The sequence below is a fragment of the Chelonia mydas genome, chromosome 11, assembly GCF_015237465.2.
Source record: "Chelonia mydas isolate rCheMyd1 chromosome 11, rCheMyd1.pri.v2, whole genome shotgun sequence".
Taxonomy (NCBI): Eukaryota; Metazoa; Chordata; order Testudines; family Cheloniidae; genus Chelonia; species Chelonia mydas.
Window position 1 is genome coordinate 4,535,874 of NC_051251.2, and position 20,416 is coordinate 4,556,289.

General features: G+C 45.5%; 1 protein-coding gene across 2 annotated transcripts in view; it reads right to left on the reverse strand.

The window, feature by feature from the left end:
- The window catches only part of SMARCAL1 (SWI/SNF related, matrix associated, actin dependent regulator of chromatin, subfamily a like 1), a 59,450-nt gene extending 39,535 nt beyond the window's left edge, over positions 1-19,915 (reverse strand). Inside the window, exons 1-8 of one of the 2 annotated variants that reach the window (XM_037912172.2) lie at positions 19,640-19,774; positions 18,819-18,894; positions 17,221-18,213; positions 15,033-15,083; positions 12,421-12,681; positions 11,295-11,345; positions 5,917-6,100; positions 3,467-3,617 (exon numbers count right to left, since the gene is read on the reverse strand). In XM_037912172.2, coding sequence (XP_037768100.1) covers positions 3,467-3,617; positions 5,917-6,100; positions 11,295-11,345; positions 12,421-12,681; positions 15,033-15,083; positions 17,221-18,124 — 1,602 coding nt within the window. In that variant the 5' untranslated portion in view covers positions 18,125-18,213; positions 18,819-18,894; positions 19,640-19,774. Of the gene's footprint in view, positions 1-3,466; positions 3,618-5,916; positions 6,101-11,294; positions 11,346-12,420; positions 12,682-15,032; positions 15,084-17,220; positions 18,214-18,818; positions 18,895-19,639 lie in introns of both variants that reach the window. The other variant, XM_037912173.2, reaches the window with a different exon arrangement.
- Positions 19,916-20,416: the final 501 nt, after the last annotated feature.

Sequence of the window (20,416 nt, forward strand, 5' to 3'; positions counted from 1 at the left end):
GACTGCTGCTCTATGGTGGCAACTGAAATACTTGTGCTCACATTTCGTCATGAAAACCAGCAGATAAATATTCAAAAAGGGGCCACTGATTCTGGGTGGCCAATTTGAGACAGATTTTTTTTCGGGTGCCGAGCAATGAAAGTTCCCATCTATTTCAATTACTTCAGTCTCCCTGCAGCATTCAGTGCTGTTGATCATGAGATACTGCTGCCTCTCCTGAAAGAAGGGCGGAGGTCTGGGCGATGAGCTAACATGGTTTGAGCCCTCCCTGCAGGGATGTAGCCAAAGAATAACAATGGGAAAATCATATCTCCGCCACTAGACTCCTCACCTGTGCAGTCCCACAAGGATCAATTCTCTCACTGGTCCTACTACACAGCTACATAAAACCACTGTGTGAACTGGGCAGATGACATGGATTCTAGTGTCAACGGTAAGAGAATGACACACAGTTCTACCTATCTTCACCACATACAACCACACCACTACCACCAAGAGAGCCTAGTGCTTGGATGAGATCAGGCCACGGATGAAGAGCAGCTGCCTGAAGCTAAACCCGAGCAAGACGGGGGTAATGCTGATGGGCAGGGGAAAGCATGGTAGGCACAGGGCAGTTTCCTTTGGTTGAAGGTTCACAAACACGCAATTGGTTAATTCAATCTGTGGTTTAGATGGCTCCTAGATTCCTCGTAGACAATGAGCACTCTCATAGCAGCATCCATGAGTAACCCTTTTTATCATTTCTAGTTGGCTACGAAACTCTGTCCCAACCTGGCCTCAGTTATTTACGCCTTCGTCACCTCTCAGCTGGACTACAGTGATGTGACAGATTTGGGCATGAAGCTTTTGGCGCTCTGGAAGTTGCAACTATTACAGACCACTGCAGCAGTCTCCACAGCAACACCGGCTTCTGCAAGCATATCAAACCTGTTCTTACACTGGTTTCCCCATAGAATATCGACTCAAGTTCAAGGTCTCAGCCCACCAAGTGCCACCTAAAAGAGCCTAAAGCTCTGGGATAAAGATCGTGGTCAACCACTGCACTTCTCTGGCACAGTGAAACACTCTATAATAAAGGGTGAAGCGATCTTTGCCACAGACAGAGCTTTCTAGGGGGCTGGTCTGAGACTATGAAATAAACTTCCACAGGATCTAAAGGGCCACCTCAAAACTCACCACCTTCCACTCAAAGTGCAAGGTGAATTTCTTTGACCTTGCCGTCTCTAACATATACACACAGCTACCTGGATTTTTGTTTTTTTTTAAATCTACAATAATAAAACGTTCCACGGCACACACTTCTCCCTTTGAGGAATAGATGAGAGAACAAAAAACATGTGACATGTTAGTACACAACCAGAAGGTGCTCAGATACCCCGGTGACACGTGCAGCATAAGAGCCTATCCAGAACAGGATTAGAGTTGCAAGTGCAACTGAAAATCAGGACCAAAAACATTCCAAGCTGGGCACCCAAAATTTGAGATAAATCAATAGCTACTTTTTAAAATGTTGGCCCAGATCTCCACCAGCCTCTGAAGGATGCCACTGCTGCTGCCTCCTCCTCCGTATCCCAAATATAAGTAATTTTACTCCCTCATTCACAACCCAGGTGAAAATCTAGATGTGTGTTCTGTAGCTTGGCTGAGTGCCCGGTGCTTTGTTATACCAATGGCAGGGGAAAAAGAGAACAAATTGTTGTGGCACGAAGGTCCCACCACACAACAAAATCCAACCAATTTACTCTACAGCCATCAGCACAGTGAACTGCTGAAAAAAGAACCCCACCAAGTCAGGCATGAAACTTATTAGCCTAAAGGCATGAGCGCTTCTACTCTTCACTTTCTCCCAGCATTAATGAACATTTCACAGTTAAGAAAAGTATGCCTCAAAATCATCTTGCTAGCACAGGCTGTTTAATTGCACAGTAATTGCTCTCTGAGGACAGGCCCTGCAGCCCTGCTTTCTTTCAATTATGTGTATTTCCAATCCCTGAGAGCGCCCATCTCCAGGTCCTGACCAATGTTCCCTCTAATTTTTTCCATCCATGTGCTCAAAAAATTTCATTATGTGCACCGAGGTAATGTGCGGATGTGTGCCGCCAGTAGAAACAGAAAACCTAGATATAATATAAATTTTTTAAAAGTTACCATCGGGATAATTACTCCAGCCAGGACAGGTTAGGTGTTTTCGAACTCACTACTCCAAGAATTAAATTTAAGTGTAAGAGAGAAATAAAAATCATGAAATGCATAGACTAATCAAAAAACTAAAATAGCACACTTTGAAAAAATAAAATTACAGAGAATATATGTGCATTGCAGGAAGTACCAAGAAGTAACAACAACAATACGTGTGTGTGTGTGTGTGGGCTGCTGGGGAAGTTTCTGAGAGACGCCGTGCACTGTCTCTTTAAGGCGCTCACTGAATGCTCTCCTGCCCCTGAGCCCTGTCTCCCCTCCCCCACTCTGCAGAGATGGGGTACACGGGCAAGGGGAAAACGGAGAGATAGAGTGCGAATGTGAGACTGTGTGAGCTGGCTGCCGGGAAAGTCTCTTTAAGGCACTCACTCACTGCCCGGACGGCTTGTTCAGACCTCAGACCACAGCAGCTCTCTCCTGCTCCGAGTCCTGAGCCTTGTCCCCTCTTCCCTGCTCTGTGGAGATGAGGTACAGGGGCAGCGGGGTGGGTGGGGGACACCCTGACATCAGCACCCCGCTCCCCCAACTCTGCACAGCCAGCAGGAGGGTCCCGGGAGCAGCTACAGGAGCAACGTGGCTGCAAAGCGGCAGGCGGGGAAGAACACCTGAACGCATGCTGCCGGATGTGCGCAGCTCTGCTAATCAAGCGCGCGGCCCTTGAATCACTCCTGGGTGTCCACACAACAGCGCAGGGAAATGATGATAAAGAATTTTGAGGGTTTTGTAGATTAAAGCTGATGGGTCAAATCTTGCCCTGAAAAAGGCACTGGCCACGCTTGCTGAGGTCAGTGGGAATTGCAGAACATACAGAGCAGAATTTCCGTATCTGGAATTCTGTAGCAGCTGAGACACTGACAGAACCCATCTTGGTAGGTTTCAGAAGAAGCAGACAATTGCTTGGATACCAATGGTGTTTTGGGCATTAATGAAATTAAGATGCTTAACTACAGTGATTCTGGTTCACATGCACAAGGTTAAACCAACTACCATATATGGGTCGGAGAGGAATTTTTCCTTAAGGCCATTTTGTCAAAGATCTTTTTTCCTAACCTTTCTCTGGAACATGGAATGAGGATCATCCATTAGACTCAGGCAAGCATGTGTCATATGATCAGCTTCTTGCAAGTACAGGGGATAAGAGAACCTCATCTCTTCCTATTTTTCCCCTTATTTTTCTAACTGGATGGCAGTTTTGCTATCCCTCATAGAATCCATACAAAAAAACCCACAGATGAGCCCCTAAAAGTTCTATTTAAACATACAATACCTCTGCCCAGGTAAATCTCACTGAGGAAGGTGTTACCACCAGCAACGGCCACTCCTTTCGGTAATATGCAGCAATACAGATAGCCTGGATAGTCTTCCCCAAGCCCATGTCATCTGCAAGAAGCAAACGGCCCTCTCTGGAGATGGCAAAACTGAAAGAACACAAAGCAGAAGGGTTACTCCTTTCCCCATCTTCCCAGCCAAGGTTAACACAATCCCTCCCCAGTCTGAGAAGCTCACTACCAAAGAAGAGGGAAGGGAAACAGCAGAAGGCTTCCTTTGCAGCCCCTTTGGTTTTATTTTTAAAGTACGTTATAGTGGCGACCTGACAATCCGGCAGACAGAAGCCCTCTGTTTAGCTCCTCAACTGGCACAGTGCAGACAATGCAGCACAAGCTTCCCTGTGCAGTCCGCCAAGATGCCTCTACCTGATGTGCAAGGACCATCTCCAGGACAAGCAGATAGTCCAGTCCAGTCTGTGCAACCCTTTGTCTCTCTCTGCGGAGACAACAAAGGGGGGCAGTTGAGACTAACTGTCATGGTGACTTTTGTGAGCCTAACATTTGTGCAGTGGGAACTGGACTGACCAATCAATTCATTCCACCCAGCTCCTGAAAACTCAGTCTGAGTCAAGCTGAGGTTTCTCCTTCTTAAGCATCACCATCAGCAGTAAAGGCTCTGCAGTCCAAATGAGACCTCCAGCAACATCTGTGCAGCCACAATGCCTTCTAATTCTACTTCCAATGACAGCCGGGCAGTTCCATTGTCTCCAATGGATTTCCACAGGTTTAACTGACTAGAACTTAGTAAGCAATGTAACTGAGGGTGCAGAAGGGGGAATGAAATCCCACTCACAGTGTCTAGCTGTGCTGGGTCTGCAGGTGTAAGAAACTTATTTTCGTCACTAAAATCAGTAGACAGGGCTCTGAATACACACAGACAGGTTTTTTACATCAATGCTTTTCACTTCAGAATTGCACTTTTATGGAAACACTGAGATCATGATGAACGTAAGAATGGCCATAGAGGGTCAGACCAACACTCCATCTAGCCCACTATCCTGCCATCCGACAATGGTCAGTGTCAGATGCTTCAGAGGGAATGAACAGAACTGGGCAATTTAGCAAGTGATCCATCCCTTGTAACCCAGTCCCAGCTTCTGGCCCTCAGAGGCTTAGGAACACCCAGAGCATGGGGTTGCATCCCTGACCATCTTGGATAACAGCCAAAGAATTCATTTGGCTTCTCTGCAGTGGCTTTGTCTTCTTTGAGTGCTCCTTTAGCACCTCGCTCATCCAGTGGCCTCACTGATTGTTCGGCAGGCTTCCTGCTGCTGATGCACTGAAACTTTTTTTGCTGTTAGTTTGTGTGTCTTTTGCTAGTAGTTCTTCAAAATCTTTTTTTGCCTGCCTAATTATTGGCCCCCAACGATTAAGATGTTCGTTTTATTCCATCACTGCACCACACCTCGAACCAAAAATTAAAATGAAGCCTTGGTCTTGGGCCATTCGATTGTACCAGGTATTACAGAAGGTGCTGACCTGAAAATTCTCCATTCAGTGTGTATGGGTCACTTCCATTGGCACTAATGAGACTGAGCAACAAATATGCAGTCTTAGGATGTACAGATGCCAGGGTACCGCAGTACTGTGACAAAACGGACTGGTTAAAGAAACCATTTCAGCCCTGCTTCTGAATTACTTTGATTTTGCTGGGGTTGAATCAGACCATTAGAGATGTTTGAATCTGCTCTTTCCATGATACTACTAAACACTCACCTGTTCTTTCAGAGTTTACCCTGATCACACTAGAAACCATTACTAATAGCCCTATGCTAATATCAGGGGCTGGGGATTTAGCTGTGACATTTTGCTGCTTGAGATTGCTAATAAATAGTGACCACAAATGAGAAAAAAAAAAGTTTGTTATAGTTGCTCCCTCCACATATAATCAGTTGTTTTAAATCTTCCTTGGATTCAGTTTTGCTCCCCTGCACATGTGTGCAGCTTGTAAAAAAAAAAAAAAAAAAAAAAAAAAAAAAGAGAGAAACATCAGCTAATGCACTTGGGCACACAAGCTGAATTTATGAGAAAAGCAAATGAAGCATGTGCACATACCCGGAGAGGCAAAATCAAAGATGTACCGAAGGGACAGATTTACATGACTTGGAAATATTTCACACTATCATGTGCCCTGGTAAAGGCGATTTCCTTCCCAAGTCATCCTGAGAAATTCTGGATACATACTGGGTAGACCTCTGTAATGGGATTCATTACCCTTCTATTCAAAGACAAATTGAGTCTGTACCAAAGCCCAACACCCCTTTGGTGAAATTTGGATCCAAACCCATCTCTGATGGGTCATATTAAAAAAATGCAAACACCGCGCTGATGGGAAATGCCAAACCATAGACACAGACCTAGCTCTTCATGGTATATGAATGGGACCTACTTCACGCCTTCTCTCTGAAAGGGCATGAGGCTCATCACAATTTTGGAATCCACCACTGAAAGGTCAGCTTCGGGAATGTCTGAGACATGAAAGGCGGGCTCGTCAAACTGAGGACCAAAGGCTTGTATTACTGGCTTGGGCAGCGGTTCCACCTCTACCGTCGAAAGGCGCTGTACAGCTTCCACTGAAAAGAATAAACAGCAACTTGTTAGCTGAATGGAGCTCACATGTGGAATATACACTAGTGGCAGGGGGACATTTTGGTCCCACCAGCATTAGGATACTACGCTTGTCCTGAAACAGCTCAAGAAAGTCTTGCCTGATCCAATAGGGATGGCCCAACTATGTTACCTAAAATCTGTTTTCAAACCCGGGGCTGTTAGCTACCCACACATGCAGACATAGTTGCCAAGCACAGTGCTGCTTGACCCTGTTTTCCCACGACAACCGCTGCTAGCATAGGTCCCCGGTCCAGTGTGAACAGGAAGTTTTTAATAATGTATTTGATCAGCCAGGGCACAGATTACCCCACAGGCAACATACAGCACCTTGTTCAAATCCTTATTTTTATTACTGACTGTCATAAATATAAAGGGAAGGGTAAACACCTTTAAAATCCCTCCTGGCCAGAGGAAAAACCCTTTCATCTGTAAAGGGTTAAGAAGCTAGGATAACCTCACTGGCACCTGACCACAATGAGCAATGAGGAGACAAGATACTTTCAAAGCTGGAGGGGGGAGAAACAAAGGGTCTGGGTCTGTCTGTGTGATGCTTTTGCCAGGGACAGAACAGGAATGGAGTCTTAGAACTTAGTAAGTAATCTAGCTAGATATGCGTTAGATTCTGTTTGTTTAAATGGCTGAGAAAATAAGCTGTGCTGAATGGAACAGATATTCCTGTTTTTGTGTCTTTTTGTAACTTAAGGTTTTGCCTAGAGGGATTCTCTATGTTTTGAATCTAATTACCCTGTAAGGTATTTACCATCCTAATTTTACAGAGGTGATTCTTTTTTACTTTTTCTTCTATTAAAATTCTTCTTTTAAGAAACTGAATGCTTTTTTCGTTGTTCTTAAGATCCAAGGGTTTGGGTCTGTGTTCACCTATGCAAATTGGTGGGGATTTTTATCAAACCTTCCCCAGAAAAAAGGGGGTAAGATTTGGGAGGATTTTGGGTTGAAAGACATTTCCAAACAAACTCTTTCCTAATAATAAAAATACCGGTGTTAGACGTTTGGTGGTAGCAGCGAAAGTCCAAGGGCAAAGGGTAAAATAGTTTGTACCTTGGGGAAGTTTTAACCTAAGCTGGTAAAAGTAAGCTTAGGAGGTTTTCATGCAGGTCCTCACATCTGTACTCTAGCGGTCAGAGTGGGGAAGGAACCTTGACACTGACTAGCAGAGTCCCCCTAAGCACCGTAGAACTGAGGTTTTGATCTCGTTCTGCTTCAGAACTCTGAAGTAGCAGACTCCCGGGGTGTCCCTCTGCAGAGAGTTCCTCCTCGATTATCTGAGCAGAACTGATTTGAATCGCTATTATCTGAACAGAGTCACATTCCCAGCCTAAAATCTTTCCTTGTCAATGTATCCCTGCATAAAAGCTGCATATAATGGGATTGTGTCTGCCCTCCATCGTGCGTCACTCATCTTAACTTTTCTGGGGCAGGAACTGTCTTCATACTGTATATGTTTGTACAGCACCAAGCACACTGGCTATCTGACTAGGGCCTTTGGGTACTACCACGCTGCATGTATTAAATAATAATTAATAAATAGTAATCCTGTTTTCAAATAAGATAGGGCTTGATATAACAAAGGATGGGTGGTTCTAGGCGGGTTTCAGGATTGGGGAAAGAGATTTGCCAATTATACACTTTTTGAACTTGCCCATGACTTTGTTTTGTAACCACTTCACGGAAGATGTGGTAACTACATTAGGCTAGGACTGTGCTTTGAAGCCTAGTTCAAGCAACATCCAAAGGCTTTTAAAAACATCCTTTAATGCATGGACATACCATATCTTTAGGGAAGCTGTGTCGGATTTTACTCTCTGCTATGAAACTATCACTAAACATCAGAACATTTATATCCTTCATCCATACATCAATTTGCAATGATATGCAGCACAAGCCTTTATCCGATGCTGTAACAAGCTCCCACATACCCCTGGTGCAAAAAATCTGGGGTTTAATCTTTTAAAGTCACAAGTCGGTGGTCAAAATTTCATAGCATTCAATCTTCAGACACCCTTATTTCACACCCCTCCATTCCCTCTCCCTCATAAAAGCAAAGTGAAAAACACTTTTTACTCCAAGAGAAAATGATTAAGAATTAATAATATTAACACGATTTCCTGCTCTAATCTGGCTAGCACACATTTTAAACTGATTTTTCTTCACAGTTTTTTTTTGACTACGTAGAGAAATCAAAACGCATTTCTGCATACCCCCACACAGCGCTATACCAAGCATGAGTGCAATGCACGCACAGCCCCCCATTATTTCTGGAAGCACCTCTATTTTTAAACCACTAAAATAGGAAATTGGGGGAATATAGAACACTTCCAGCTGTACAAACATACAGAGCCACTCAAATTTAAATTTGTGCTCACTGATTTTATGTATTACAACTGTGTGGGCACCAAATAGGCCTCCAGATTGTGGATTTTTATCTTAGTTTCAGTTCTCTCTAGAGCAGAGGAGCAGACTGGATTCCTGCTACACAAGTAAAAAAATCCTTACTTGAAAGGATTTCAGTTTGTGCTTGTGTGATGGTCTGAATTTCCTCAGCTCTCCAGTTTACTCTATACTCTTTCAATAGTGGGAAATCTCTCTCCCCTAAGTATATCAAAAGCCTGTTATTAAACTCACAGACTTACTTTTATTGTGTTACTATAATTGCTACAATTTCCTACATGATCATTCTGACGCTATTGTTCTGCAAAAAAGCTAGAAAAATCATTAGGATGCGTCTGCAGCCAGCGTGATTCATCCAAGAGTCATTTTTTACGGAAGTGACCTTTTACCTAAAGATGACTGAGTAACTGGGCAAATAGATATTAACCCCTCGGAACAGTTCCTGACAAAAGGAAATCATTGCAGAAGATAAGGCACAGGCACCAAGCCATATTTTATTTTTTTGCTGGGGTAAGTGAAGAGGGACAGAGCTTCTTGACAGGTGCATATGAGAGGGCTGCAAACCCCTCACAAGTGTCCTCCTAGGACACCACCTACAGGGCCCTTTATCCCTTTCCTTGGACCTGGTTCTGGCCCTGCAAGATACGGAATGCTTCTTCCAAGGCAGTGCAAGCCCTCAACCCTCAAAAAAGCCAGCCAACTGAAAAGACTGAGCAAACTCAGCATTGAGCAGGAACTGCTCGCCACCCGACAAGATCGTGCCCTTTGCACAGGCCCTATCCTGCAAGATGCTGTGCATCCTCAACTAGCCTCCACTGTGTAACTCCATTCTCCTGTCCTGTTAGGGTCTTTATACTGTTGTTTCAGAATGTAGGCTTGCTCACCCAAAAATCTTTTGCCTCTCCACCATTATGAAGCAGCCTCTCCTCTAACGCTACATCCGGCGTCCTGGCTTCCAGCTCCTTGATTACTATTAGTATTCCTAACGCACTCATCACTAGAGTATACAGGCACTCAATTATTAAAAATGCTCCATTAACCCACAGTAATGGTGTACAGTACTGGACTAGCATTAAGCTGCAGGATTTTGGACCATGACTGTACAATCCTCCACAACATTATAGGGCATCTTGCAATTTCCTTCTAAAGCTTATCCTGCTCTAACTCATATTTCAGGAAGTATGAGGGCCCAAAGCAAGTAGAATGGAATGATAAGTAATAATTATAACACTGAGTGCTTCTGCACTGCTTTTCATCTTCAAAGTACTTTCCAGACATTAACGAAACACACACAACTAAGAAGCAGACGTGCTGGGAGCACACTGCTGTGAGAGCGCTTTTTGCAACGCGTATCCATCTTTTAAAAGAAATACAATTTTACGCCCTGCTGTGTGGGTCAGAATTTTGTCAACACCACACATGGGTACAAAGGGAGAGGAGACTGCATGTCTGATTGTGCCCAGAAGTGAATGTTAGGCTATAGACTACGCCTGGAGCGTACTTATAAGTAGAAGAATGATGCTCTCTCACTCAACATATTTTACTCAAAAAATTTTAAGTGCCCATCATCTTAGCATTTGGGCTTTTCAGAGGAATATGAAAACATGCAGGACGTGACAGCTCTGTGGGAGCCTGCTGACTCAGTCTGATCACTTTATTGAAACAAGCCGGGACTCATTTGCCCAGCAGTCAACACAGCCACAGGAGAGCAACCTGGATTCTAGTCTGCCTTGTACATCAACTACAAACCTGTTGGCTGAGTTCCGATTACAGAGGCTTTATTTCTAGCCGTACCGTTTTAAGCTGGACAAAACCACCTTGACAGTCAGCACCCAGACTATGGCTCTGACGCCGGCAGTTAGGAAAGTCATCAGTTCACTTATAAACTGAGCGAACTTGATCTGAAAAACTCAGAAGGTGAAAGTCACCAGCATGATATTCTTCACAGTATTTAAGTCCTGCAATGGACTACTGGCAGGGATGGGGGCAGAGCACTCATGCATGTAAATCCCTTGTTCACCACAGGTTGGGGGTGACTGTGTGCCAGCTGCAGAATAGGCCAGCACAAGGGAGGAGGGCGGGGAACTAGGGACAGGCCAGGGTAGAAGACACTAAGGGTATTTCTACACAGCAACTAGACACCCATGGCTGGCCTGTGCTAGCTGACTTGGGCTGGGGCTACGGGCCTGTTTCTTTGCTGTACAGACTTCTGGGCTTGGGCTGGTAGCCAAGCTCTAGGACCCTGTGGGGTGAGAGGGTCCCATAGCTTGGGCTCCAGCCTGAACCCAGAAGTCTACAGACTAACAAAACAGCCCCGCAGCCCGACTCGGCTGGCATGGGCAAGCCGCAGGTTTTACTTTGCTGTGGAAACATATCCAAGAGTGCAACTGTACAGATCTAGTGACCCAGAATTCTGCAGAGATGGACATGAAGGGCAAGCAGCCCCTATTGCAGCTTGCCTACAGATCAGGGGAAGGAGGGAGACAGTGAGGGAAGCCATTCTCCCTCCGCTGTTTAGTTCACTCTAGAACTGAGAAGTTACTGTAGAACCCCCCCCCGCCATTATTAATTCACTTTCATAATTATCATCACACACACTAAAAATATACGAAATAAAAACAATAGAAATTCTACTCCCGGCAGAGATCACATCTTCATATGCCTTTGTGCAGCACCTTGTACAACGGGGCCCTGAATGGGTCACCGTCCCAAGAGAACAGACCCCACAAGGAAAATGCAGCTTCTCACTTAGCCTTGCGTAGTCCTCCAGTAGGAAACTCCATTTTCTGGTCTTCATGTCTGTAACAGTCACAATAATAAAATAATCAAATGTTGTCAGAAACTATGTTTAAAAAAAAAACAAAAAACCCAGCACCACCTGACTCTTCCATAAACAAACAGCGACAGCAGCATTCAATATTCTCTCCATTTCACAACTGCTTTGAAACAGTTTCCACCTTGGCCGGCCATCTTTTATTTATTTATTTTTTGAACCTTCCTATCCCATGCTAACCAAATGGTTTTGAGGAAGGGAGCGTATGTTCTCAGCAAAGTACATGGGCAATTAGATCCCAGCTGACTTTCAGAGAGTAATAGCTAGTTGCAGGGCTGCCTCATTCATGGGTGCCCGAAGTGCAACACTAAGGCCAAACTCGGCCTGCTGTTCTGACAGCAGTTGCATCTTCCTGTAAGTCAAGTGTGAGTAAAAAGCTGATCCACTGCAAGCAGGCAGCATGATGCAGCAAACTGGGCACAGGCTTGTGAGTCAAGAGGCCTGGGTTCTGTTCCTTGCTCTGTCACTGGCCTGCCATGACACTGGGCAAGTCACTTCACCTCTTTGTCCTTCAGTTTGCCTGTCTGTAAAGTGAAGATGGGGATATTTAACTACCTTTGTAGTTCTAAGAGTGCTATAAGAACTCCTCCTAAACATTAGCATGGCTGGGTGAACTCAACCAATTTTAGTTCATTATCTAGGAAGATCATGCACATTTCCACATTGACTTGTTCTGTCATTTTCTATGACAAAAACTACAAATTAGGTGCGGAGATGCAGAGGTTGGGCACCACTGGTCAAATTCAGCACATCCAGCACTGAAATAGGGTCTTTGGAATTTGTCTCTGAACAAAATGGGGAGTCATTCATGCTGCCACAGAGCAAAGCAGTGGGCACAATGTTTAAGTAGCCCAGCATTATTACAACATATACCAAAACCCTGCCTGATACGGATCCTCTCCTTTCAGCGTGTCCAGAGTATATTTGCTCTTGTATACCACCTTTTATCTTTCAATCCCAAAGCACTTTATAAGCGTTCATGAATATAGCCAGCACCAACAATGCCATTACATTAATGCAGCAATTAAACCAGAGACTCACCATAATTCCTGGAATTCATCTGTTTAAACACTTCAATAATTTCTGCAGCATACCCAATCTCAACCTCAAACCGGGAGCGTGAGATCAGAACACACTTCCCCCGGATGGTGGCAGAGGGTTTCTTCCAGCCACTGCATGTCTTTAAGAAGGATTTCAAGCTGGGCCTGCTGCCGACAGACTGTGAACACGTGGCTGGGCCAGCTGCGTCCATCTCTTCAAATGGTACCAAAGTCACTGAGGAAAGCGGCTTCACTGCTTCCACTACGGGGGAAAATAATGGCTTTATGGGAAAGAATAAATGAAAAATGGGCAGACCATGAAAACTTCAATTCCCCGAAGGACAGAAAGAGCAGGAGCCAAACTGAACCCAGACAAAAGGTGCAGGATTCTTTGGGACGAGGACGGAAAGGAGATCAGCAGAACAGGCCTCATTCCTCTTGAGGGCAAAAGGGGACAGCTGGCCCTGTTTCCCGTACAGAGCAAGGATCAGGGAGCTGAGGTGAGGTGCAGCAGCAGGGTGAACCTACTCTCCCACCTTAGAGCAGACAATGGCAACAGAAGAGCAGCAGAGCTGGCAATGGAGAGGTAGAGAATCCAGCACACAAGCTGCACCAGCCCTGCCCAGGTTCCCTCTAAGCCACCAGGGAGCGTGATCTGAAATCTCTCTGCCTCCTGTGTAACGTCACTACCTGACTTAGGGGGCAAAATTTCCTTAGGCACCATTAAATTCTTGATGGAGGATCACTGAGCATGCTCAGAAGCCACATCTCTGTTGCTTACAGCGGGTTCCCCCCGCCCTCATCTTACAAACTCGGAGGCCATCTCTTTGTGAGTTGAGTTATGACAACAGTAAAGCTTCCTTCTCCGACATTCTGAGCTATTGATGAGCTACAAAAGCCTTAAGGTTTGAGGGCATTTTTAAGCTGGAAAAGTAGATTTTGTCCCCCTGCCTCCCCTCCTCCCACCAATAATTCCAAACAGACAAAATGGATTTTAATCCAATTTAACTTTAAAAAAATAAAATAATACTAAGCCACCTCCAAACTGAATGCAAGCATGTGAAATTTCATCCCAAAAGGAGAATTTCAGAAGAAGCATCTAACCAATGAAAAGCAAGGCTTTCAATTAAAGCCTGTATGGAAACTTTCATTTTTATCTGATTCTTTGTATCTAATATAGCTATAACCCACCCCTGCTTTAAAGAAATTAGGGGGGGAAACCTCTCTGTTCATTTTGTGTACACTTTGTTTCCCCTATTTGATAGAATTTTTTTTTTTAAAAAGTACAGGAAAGTGTAACTGTAAAACCACAGAAACTGGCAGGGAAAGGTACAGAACCTGCCACTATTTTTTGAACTAGTCTTTAAAAAACTGCCTAGATTTCAAGTCTACAGAGTCCATTTAATCATAGTGTATGAAACACTCAGGATTGTCTTTGGTAACCATCTACTGATAGGGATGCCAGCAGCTGCTTTTCACTAGGTGCCTTCTACCATAAGCTCACGATTCAGGATAATTTGACAAGACATTTTAAAAAAAGATGACATGCTATTTTAAAATGGTCTATTTAGACTGTAAGCTGTGCAGGGCTAGGACTCTGCTTACGCGGTATAAGACACAGAAGAGGTTGGATATTAGGAAAAACTTTTTCACTAGGAGGGTGGTGAAGCACTGGAACGGGTTACCTAGGGAAGTGGTGGAATCTCCATCCATAGAGGTTTTTAAGGTCAGGCTTGATAAAGCCCTGGCTGAGATGATTTAGTTGGGGATTGGTCCTGCTTTGAGCAGGGGGTTAGACTAGATGACCTCCTGAGGTTCCTTCAACCCTGATATTCTATGATTATAAGAGAGCCACCTGTCAGCGCTTAAATATACAGCAATCTGCATGGGAGGTTAAAATTAGGCCTGAAAGGTGGACTTTTCCAAAGCACTGGCCTAAATCTGCTCCCATTGAAATCAACAGCAGTTTTACCATTGACTTCAAGGAAAGGAGATTTGGATCAAGACTGCGTGCTTTTGAAAAGCCCACCTGGAATGCATGGCTGCAACCATCTCAAATTTTCTCCAGTCCACAACGAAGAAAACCATCCCCTGATATTCCAAATTCTGAGGCAACCACAACAGCAACCTCACAAAGCCAAGAAGATCATGCCATTTCACTTCCCACACTCCCAATAAAGAGGAAAAGAAACAGCTTCATGAAACCTACACATAGTTTACTGTTTAAAAAGATGGCATCAGAGTAAATCATTCAGTAAAGTATTAGCCAGCCTGCACTTCTGGAATGTTTTCACTTTCTCTGCACGAACCCATATGAACTACATGCATGAACTCAGCCATATACTGTGGTTTGTTCGCCCCTGAAACATGCAGTTAGTGAGTGGAGAAAGCATATACTTAGCACTTAGATTACACCTAGAAACCCAGTTAAATCTAACTAACTTCAGAGATTCACAGCAGACCCTCAAATGCCCCATGCCTGAAGAATGGGTTTTCTGTTTGAACAGTGCTGCCCCATCGTTACTCCAAGCAATAACACAGCCAACAATAATCATGCAAAGATGAGAGAGAGACTTTGATCCTGCATATCACTCCATAGGTCTGCTTACTTACTGAGACTTCTGTAGTCTTCTAAACCAAAATTCCAAATCTTCATAGCAGGATCTGAAATTGGACAGAATTTGAGTCATTTGGGAATAGAAACAAACAGTGCTGTTAAAGGCTTAGTAACTAAAGAGAATCTGGTCTGTTTATGCAGACACTTCAAAAGTACCTGTCAAAAGCACTGCGCATTGTTATTACAACTGCAGGGCAGCTGGAAATACAGAAAGACTTAGCAGTAGGATAGTAAAACAAACATCCACGCAAATATGAGAGGAGTGTGGAAGTAAATCACAGCACTGAAAAGGACAATGGATTTCGCAAATAAGGGTGGTACAAATATTTGTGCACGCCCTTGGATGTTAAGAAGGAGAACCTGGAGGACACTAGGATGGCTGGAGACCACAGGGTTAAACTGGTGCTGACTACAGGCTTGAGTTAAGGGCCAATGTGAGCACAAGAACAGATGGATATACATGGGCCATCAACAAGTTTAGGCTTCAAATTAGGCTATGTCTACATCCACACAGGTGTGCTGCTACGGCCGTGTTGCTGTAAGGCACGCAGTGTAGCCGCACTTTGTCAGCAGGAGAGAGGTCTCCTGCTGACAAAATAAAAACACCCCAACAAGGGGAGGTAACTTTGTCAGCGGGAGAGTGTCTCCTGCTGACAACACGCTGTGTACACCCGTGCTCGTTGGTAACACTTTTGTCGGTCGGCGGGTATTTTTTTCACACCCCGATTGACAAAAGTTTTACTGACGAAAGTGTAGCGTAGACATAGTCTTAGATGCAGGTTTCTAACCATCAGAGGAATGAAGTTCTGTAACAGCTTTCCAAAGGGACTAGTGGGGGCAAAAAAACTAACTTGTTTCAAGACTGAGCTAGATAGCTTTATGGAGGGGATAGTATAATGACGTTGCCTACAATGGCATATGGTCCACGAGTGACTGCTATTAGCAAATATCTCCAGTGGCCAGAGATGTGGCACTAGATGGGGAGGGCTCTGAATTACTACAGAGAATGCTTTCACAGGTGTCTGGCTGGTGGGTCTCAAATGCTCAGGGCTGATTGATTGCCATATTTGGGATCGGGAAGGAATTTTCACCAAGTCAGATTGCCAGAAACCCCAAAGGATTTTCACCCTCCACTGCAGCACAGGGCATGAGTCACTTACTGGTTTGAACTAGAGTAAATGGTAAATTCTCTGTAACTTGAAGTCTTGACATTGAGATTTGAGGTCTTCAGTACCTCAGTCAGAAGTTATGGGCCTATTTCAGGAGTGGGTGGTTGAAGTTTTGTGGTCTGTGATGTGAAGAAGGTCAGACAAGATTATCATGATGGTCCCTTCTGGTCTTAAAGACTATGAGTCAACCAACTGTCCAAGAGCAACTGAAATTAACTGACCATTTCTCCAAATACCAATTTCCAAATACTGTTTCCCCCCCTCAAAGGTTCTGACTAAAACTGGCAGGAATTTTTTTTTGTCAAAATAGTTGTGTGTCAAAAAGTACCATTTTGACAAAAATCATTTTTTCCACGATCATAGAAAATTAAATGAAATTTCATTTTGAAACAAATGGAAAAACGTTTTGACATTTTTAGAATGAAAAGCTTTGATTTTTTTTGTTTCAAAGTGACTTTTCATTACAAAATGTACTTTTTTTAATATTTTTTTTTAAAAAGATCAACATCAACACATTTCAAAATTTACTGAAATTAAACATTTTGATTTACTCAATTTTAAAAATATTTCATTTTATGAAAAATTTCAAAAAAAAAAAAATTCACAAATCAGGATATTTTTTCCAAAAGCTCAAATTTTTTTGCAAGGTGGAAAATCCAGCTTCCAACCAGCTCTAGTTCTGACTGCCTGAAGTCACAAAACATCTCAGGACACTTTCAATACAAGGGGGGCGGGGGGGGGGTTAATGGAGATTATCTTGGCTAAATTCCAGTCTGAGTTATTTACTCCCTGAATTCTTCTGCAGTTTCAACTGCCTTACTTTTCATATCACCCCTAAAAGCTATGTACAACATCATTGCCATATTCCACCCCTGCAAATAGCTGCATTTCCGTGACGCGTAAGGTGATTTTTGTACAGTTCCTTAAAAAGACTGATATACTGATTTTTCTTAAGAACAACAGGGACATAAACCAACCTTAAGAAATTATTATAAATTGTTATACGTTTTCTTACCATATCTTTTGCTAGGTATGCTCTTAAACACAGCGATGAGTTCTGCATTGTAGCCTACTTCAACCTGGAATCGGTCTTCACTGTGCTTCACGCACCTTCCTTTGATAACACTGGGTACTTTTCTATGACAAAATATTTCCAAGTTAGAGCCTACACCACTAGAACTGGCCACCTTTTGCATCTTACCCTCCTTCAACGGAGTGGGTGGCCGCATAGTGCCACAAAACTGTGAGATGCTATCCTTTTGGGGGAAGGGCCCACAGGTTGGTTTCCCTGCATTTGTTGACATTTCAGAATCACTCAAGGTAGCACTGCTCGGTGATGGCATGTATTTCATGCCAACATGTCCACTGGCAGATCTGTTCAGACTTTGTAAACGTTTATCATCATCAGGGTGCTCCTTAGCAGTTAATCTAGGATGAGAAGGTTCTGTAGGTTTTTTGAATGTTGCGTGGTACTTGGGTTGCTCAGAACCTGAATCATGTTGATGGGGACTCAAAGAATTCTGGAGTATCGGGAAGGACTGTTCAGTGCTGCACATTTGACTCCACGAATCTTGCTTTGAGCCCTCTGAACAATTCTCCTGTTGCACGCCACATGAACCAGCCATCTGCTGGGGTGCGTTAAAGTGATTATATCCTTTATGAACATAGCTCTTCTGCGCCACATGGCTGTTGGGTGTCTGCTGGTGTTGGCTAATGAACCTAACATGATTGTTTTCTTGTTTCATACACTGATGCTCCAGGTTTCTTCGATAGCTTGGATTCTGCTGGTTGGATTGTTGGCTAGTGAGCCCACCAGGCCCTCCTTGCTGGGCTGCTAGTCTCTCTGCTCTTCTAGCCAAGGCCTTCTGTCTGTTCTCCTCAATTTTTCTTTTCTGTTCTTCCGTAAGGCCAGATGACATCTTCCACAATTAAAATGATAGTCCTGAATCCTGTGTGTTGAATACTAGTAAGGAAGCCAACTGTTCCTTTTACAGGACTGGAGGCGAACCTAAATAAAACACAAGACCAAGGTTCTGGTAAATTTTAACCACATGCATGGAAGGCATTTGTTTTTTATTGATGAAATGGTGCTACTGGCACCTAGACACCAGAGTTACTGGTGCAGTACAAATACCTAAAATAAAAGTAAGGCAACAGCATGGACTCAGGGCTAGACTTAAGCCATATGCAAAGTGGGCAACCATAGAGACACTCGCCTTTGGGGTCCCTGCACCCTACACCTCCTTGCTGCTTTAAAAAAAAAAAAAAAAAAAAAGAACAAAACCACCCCACATACGCCAACTACCAAAGTCTTCCCTCAACCCCGCCAAGATTTGTGCATATCCTGAAATACAACTGAGCCCTTGCACACGACCTCTCATAGGGCTCTGAACAACATAGGGCCAGCCCGACGTGGATGCAGTCAGAAAAAATGACTGAAGAAATCTCTCATCCATGCAACTAGCCTGGAAATCAAGGGCTTTGACTCCTAAGGGGGGGGGTGGGGGTGGGAAGTATTGTATGACCACACGTTATACTTCCGGCTCAGCCTGTTGCAGCAAGTGGCAAACACAAATTGAGCCCCATAATCCATGGCGCACGGCAAGGGCTCACCTCCTGCCTTGGGAAATTTACACTTCCAGCACCAATGGCATTCCCATAGCTACAGGTAGCAATTCAGCCCCTTCCTCTGAAAAATTCAAAGGTGACAGCTCATTCACCCCACCCTCTCCCAGATACTGTGGCTCACTCCCCTATTCCAGGGGCTCACTCCCCCACCCCTCCTGGATGCTGGGGCTCACCCTCCACCTCTCCAAGCTACTAGGGCTCACCCCCCTCCTAGGTACTGGGGCTCATCCCCCCCCCGGGTACTGGGGCTCACCCCCGCCCCTCCCAGATACTAGGGCTCACCCCCACCAGCAACTGGGGCTCTGCCCCCCCCAGCAACTGGGGCTCACCCCCTCCACCCCTCCCAGATACTAGGGCTCACCCCCCCCCCCAGGTAGTGGGGCTCACCCCCTCTGCCCCCCCCCAGCAACTGGAGCTCTGACCCCCAGGGTACTGGGGCTCACCCCCTCCACCCCTCCCAGATACTAGGGCTCACCCCCCCCCCCAGGTACTGGGGCTCACCCCCCTCTGCCCCCCCAGCAACTGGGGCTCTGCCCCCCCCCGGGGGACTGGGGCTCACCCCCTCCACCCCTCCCAGATACTAGGGCTCACCCCCCCCCAGGTACTGGGGCTCACCCCCCCTCTGCCCCCCCAGCAACTGGGGCTCTGCCCCCCCCCGGGGTACTGGGACTCACCCCCTCCACCCCTCCCAGCTACTAGGGCTCTGCCCCCCGGGTACCGAGGCTCACCCCCTCCACCCCTCCCAGCTACTAGGGCTCTGCCCCCCGGGTACCGGGGCTCACCCCCTCCCAGCTACTAGGGCTCACCCAGCTACGGGGGCTCAGCCCCGCCCCTCCCGGAGCCGGCCTCCCTTGAGGGCCCCGGCGTCACGTGGCCGAGGGGAGCCACGCGCCCCTCCCCACGGCGGCCGCAGCCCTAGTACCTGCGCGACGCAGCCCCGCGGGCCGCTCCCGCCCGCTCCCAACGCAGGGCGAGAGGCGGAGCCCGCCCCCCAGGAGTGCGCATCTGTCCGGACTACAACTCCCAGCAGGCAGCGCCCCACCGGGAGGGGGAGATTAGCCGGCGGAGCGCGCGCTGCATGCTGGGAATTGTGGTCCCATTGCACTGTGGGAGATGTAGTCTCCTGAAGCCCACCTCACGAGCAGTAGTCTAGTGGTTAAGTTTACCCCCTGGGCGGGGGAGAGGCAGCAGGACTCCTGGGTTCTCCAGCTGGCTCTGCCATTGACCGTGTGGCCACGTGGCATCATCTCCCTCCATGCCTCAGTTTCACCCATATAATATAATTAATAATAGCATGAATAGTGTGTAGTTGGTAATAACGGTATGGGAGGTGCCTTCCTCACCCTGCGAATTGTGTGTAATGTCCACCCCACCACACCCTAGTGCAAAAATGAGAGTAATATCTTACCTCCCCCGCCTTGTCTCTTAGATCGTAACAACATTTCCGGGGGGTCAGGGGGAAGGAAAGGCAATCAGTGGGTCACAAGGCTTTGGAAATATTGTTACAATCTAAGAGACAAGGTGGGGGAGGTAATCTCTCTTATTGGACCAGCTTCTGTTGGTGAGAGAGACAAGCTCTCAAG